Source organism: Lycium ferocissimum, chromosome 3 (assembly GCF_029784015.1).
Source record: "Lycium ferocissimum isolate CSIRO_LF1 chromosome 3, AGI_CSIRO_Lferr_CH_V1, whole genome shotgun sequence".
In the NCBI taxonomy this organism is placed as follows: Eukaryota; Viridiplantae; Streptophyta; class Magnoliopsida; order Solanales; family Solanaceae; genus Lycium; species Lycium ferocissimum.
In genome coordinates, this window is record NC_081344.1 from 51,457,828 (window position 1) to 51,461,570 (window position 3,743).

Here is a 3,743-nt window from a genome sequence, read left to right on the forward strand (position 1 = left end):
CTCGCCCCGCTATGGCAGACTCGCTACAGTGGTATTACACCCCCTATATCGGTCGCATCCGACCAGTGAGCTTTGGTTTTTCATCCAAAATCCCAACATAAATCTGAGGCCCTACAGACACAAAACAGACATGCACATCAATGTCAAAACATGCTACAGACTCACCCGTGGCCTTGAAATTCCCAACGGAGGTCAAATTTACTAAGTTACCCCCCCCCCCCCCAACGAAAATGAAATAAGTTTTCAAACAATGCACAACATACACACAAGAATAAATCAAGGCCTCAATTTTTAGACTTCTAACTCTTTGAGCTTTCATTAAGCTCATTCCTAGTCTCGGAAGGGTACGGGTAGGGTAAAATTGTCAAGGCTCCCATAATAACCTAGCGGGTCATTACATCAGATACCAATTAAACAACTGTTCGTCCCTGAACAGGCAACAGGAAGGAAACAAAGGGAAAGGTACCAGACTCAGTGAAAAGTTGGGGATAATTATTACACATATCTGATTCAGTTTCCCAAGTAGCTTCCTCAATGAGGCGGTTTTTCCATTGAACCTTCACTGACACAATCTCCTTAGACCTCAACTTACAAACTTCTCTATATAGAATAGCAATAGGCTCTTCCTCATAAGACAAGTTCTAATCCAGCATGACTGAATCCCAATGATTGACGAACCATCCCTATGATATCTTTTCAACATAGAAACATGAAACACCAGATGAACATCAAAAAAACCTGGAGGCAAAGACAACTTATAGGTTACCTCCTCCACACGACTAAGAATCTCGAAGGGATTGATAAACCTATGACTGCGCTTTCCTTTCTCCCTAAACCTCATCATACCCTTTATGGGTGAGACTTTCAAAAAAACCTTCTCCCCAACCATGAACTTAAGATCTTAGACCTTCCGGTTCGCATATTCCTTCCGTCTACTCTGAGCCGCCCAGACCTTTTCCTGAATTACCTTAACCTTGTCTAATGACTCTCTCAAAAAGTCAGTACCCCATGGCCTTACCTCAAACGCATCAAGACGCCCAATAGAAGATCTACATCTCCTCCCATAAAGAACCTCAGATAGGGCCCTATCAATGCTCGAGTGGTAACTATTATTATACACAAACTCCGCCAATGCTAAGAACGGGTCCCAATGATAACCGAAGTCAATCACACAAGCTCGGAGCATATCCTTTAGAGCTTGAATCGTCCGTTCAGACTGACCTTCTGTCTGAGGGTGAAAAGCTATACTAAGATCCAATCAAGTACCCAGCTCAGACTGCAAAATCCTACAAAATTGGGATGTAAACTGCGTGCCTCTATCAGATATGATGGAAACAGGGATCCTATGCAAACGAAAAATCTCACGAATATAAATTTAGGCTAACTTCTGAGAAGTATAGGTGATCTGAACTGGTATGAAATGAGCAGACTTGGTCAATCTATCAACAATGACCCGAACTAAATCAAACTTGCCTAAGGTCTTTAGAAGACCAACGACAAAGTCCATGGCTATCCTCTCCCTCTTTCACTCGAGAATGGGCATCCTCTAAGTGTACCTCCTGGCCTCTGGTGCTCGTACTTAACCTGCTGGAAATTTAGACACTGGAAACGAACTCAATGATATCACTCTTCATCCTAGCCCACCAATGATATTGTTTCAAGTCACGATACATCTTGGTAGCACCAGGATGAATAGAGTATCTAGAACTATGGGACTCCTCCAAAATCATCTGAATCAAGTCATCAACACGAGGAACACAAACATGTCCCTTAGCCTCAGGACCTCCTCACTATCAATCATGGCCTCTTTGGCCTCATCACTCAAAATCTTATCATGGATTTTACACAAACTTGCATCCTCGAATTATTTTGCCTTAATCTGCTCAAGAAACGACGATCTAGCCTTAACACAAGCTAACACTCTACCTGAATCAGACATATCGAGCCTCTGGACCTCCATGGACAACAGACGCTCTGAAATAATCAAACGAGCCAAGCTACCCATACTAGAAGATTTTCTTCTCAAAGCATCGGCTACCGCGTTTGCCTTGCTCGAATGATATAAAATAGTGATATCCTAATCCTTAAGCAACTACATCCATCTCCGCTGTCTATAATTAAGATCCCTTTGAGTAAACATATGCTGAAGACTGCGATGATCGGTGAAAACCTCGCAATGGACACCATAGAGATAGTGCCTCCAAATCTTCAAAGCGAAAACCACTGCTGCCAACTCCAAATCATGTGTGGGGTAGTTCTTCTCATGAATCTTCAGATGTCTGGACGTATAAGCATTAAATCTCTTATCCTGCATCAACAAAACACCCAAACCCTAACGTGAAGCATCACAATAAACCATAAAATCCTCACCCTCTACGAGCAATGCTAGAATCGAAGTTGTAGTCAATAAAGTCTTGAGCTTTTTGAAGCTCTCCTCACACTCGTCGGACCACTGAAAAGTACCTATTTATAAGTGAAACGGTTCAAATGCGAAGCGATAGAAGCAAACCCCTTCACAAACTGACGGTAGTAACTGGCTAACCCCACAAAGCTGTGAATCTCTGTCACTGATGTAGGTCTAGCCCAATCTCACACTGCCTCAATCTTCTTAGGATCAACTATAATTCCCTATTTTAACACCACATGGTCTAAGAATGATACAGACTAAAGCCAAAACTCACACTTAGAGAACTTGGCATACAACTCCTTGTCTCTCAGCCACCCAAGAACAACCCTCAAGTGTTTTTGATGATTTTCTTTACTCTTCGAATAAATCAGAATGTCATCAATAAACACTACCACAAAAGAGTCTAAGTATGGCTTAAAAATGTCATTCATCAAATCCATAAAAGCAGCTGGGGAATTAGTAAGCCCAAAAGACATAACAAGGAACTCATAGTGCCCATATCTAGTCTTGAAGGCTGCCTTCGAAATATTTTCGGCCTGAATCTTCAAATGATGATAACCCGATCTCAAAACAATATATGAAAACACGGAAGCCCTCTGAAGTTGATCAAATAAATCATCAATACGAGGGATGGGGTACTTATTTTGGATGGTGACTTTATTTAACTGGCGGTAATCAATGCACATCCGTATAGTCTCGTCTTTCTTTTTCACGAAAGTCATAGGAGCACCCCACGGGGAGACACTCGGTCAAATAAAACCCTTACTAAGAAGATCCTGAAGTTGTTCTTTCAATTCTCTCAACTCTGCTGGTGCCATCCGATATGACGGAATAGAAATAGGGCGGGTCCCTGGCTCTAAGTCAATGCAGAAATTGATATCATGGTCTGGTGGCATGCCTGGCAAATCCATGGGAAACACTTCTACAAACTCACACACTATCAGGACTGACTTAATGGATGGACCCTCTACACTAGTATCAAGGATATGTGCCAAATAAGCCAAACACCCCTATCAACTAGCTTTTTTGCATGATTAAAGGAAATAATTTCTTTGGAGAGGGACTAAGGTTACACTTCCACTCAAGTCTAGGCACCCTGGGCATATCTAAGGCGACTGACTGTCTTGGCATGACAGTCCAGAATAGCATGAGAAGGAGCTAAGCAACTCATACTCAAAATGACCTCAAAATCTATCATGTCTAGAATAACTAAGTCAACTGTTACACCTCGAAAAATTCCCCTTAGTATATAAGCGAGTAGGCTCGCGAAGGACAGGACGTATACGAAGTTGGATAAGCAGGAAGTACAAATTGATAGTCCTAATTAAGATTCCAA

At 42.0% G+C, this 3,743-nt stretch overlaps 1 protein-coding gene across 1 annotated transcript; it reads right to left on the minus strand.

Moving 5' to 3' along the window:
• Positions 1-410: 410 nt before the first annotated feature.
• On the minus strand, positions 411-1,507 carry LOC132048904 (uncharacterized). The gene is made up of 3 exons (XM_059439588.1): positions 1,386-1,507; positions 968-1,247; positions 411-641 (listed from the first exon to the last, which is right to left on the minus strand). Exons 1-3 carry the CDS (start codon positions 1,505-1,507, stop codon positions 411-413), a joined length of 633 nt encoding a protein of 210 aa, XP_059295571.1.
• Positions 1,508-3,743: the final 2,236 nt, after the last annotated feature.

What these genes read in the sequence shown, in the direction of transcription:
- LOC132048904 (XM_059439588.1), bottom strand. Translation starts at nt 1,507, where the DNA reads ATGGACTTTGTCGTTGGTCTTCTAAAGACCTTAGGCAAGTTTGATTTA. An exon ending in ATCACCTATACTTCTCAGAA is followed by an intron (nt 1,248 to 1,385) that starts GTTAGCCTAAAT and finishes ATTGGATCTTAG; the next exon opens with TATAGCTTTTCACCCTCAGA. An exon ending in AGTCATTAGACAAGGTTAAG is followed by an intron (nt 642 to 967) that starts GTAATTCAGGAA and finishes ATGCTGGATTAG; the next exon opens with AACTTGTCTTATGAGGAAGA.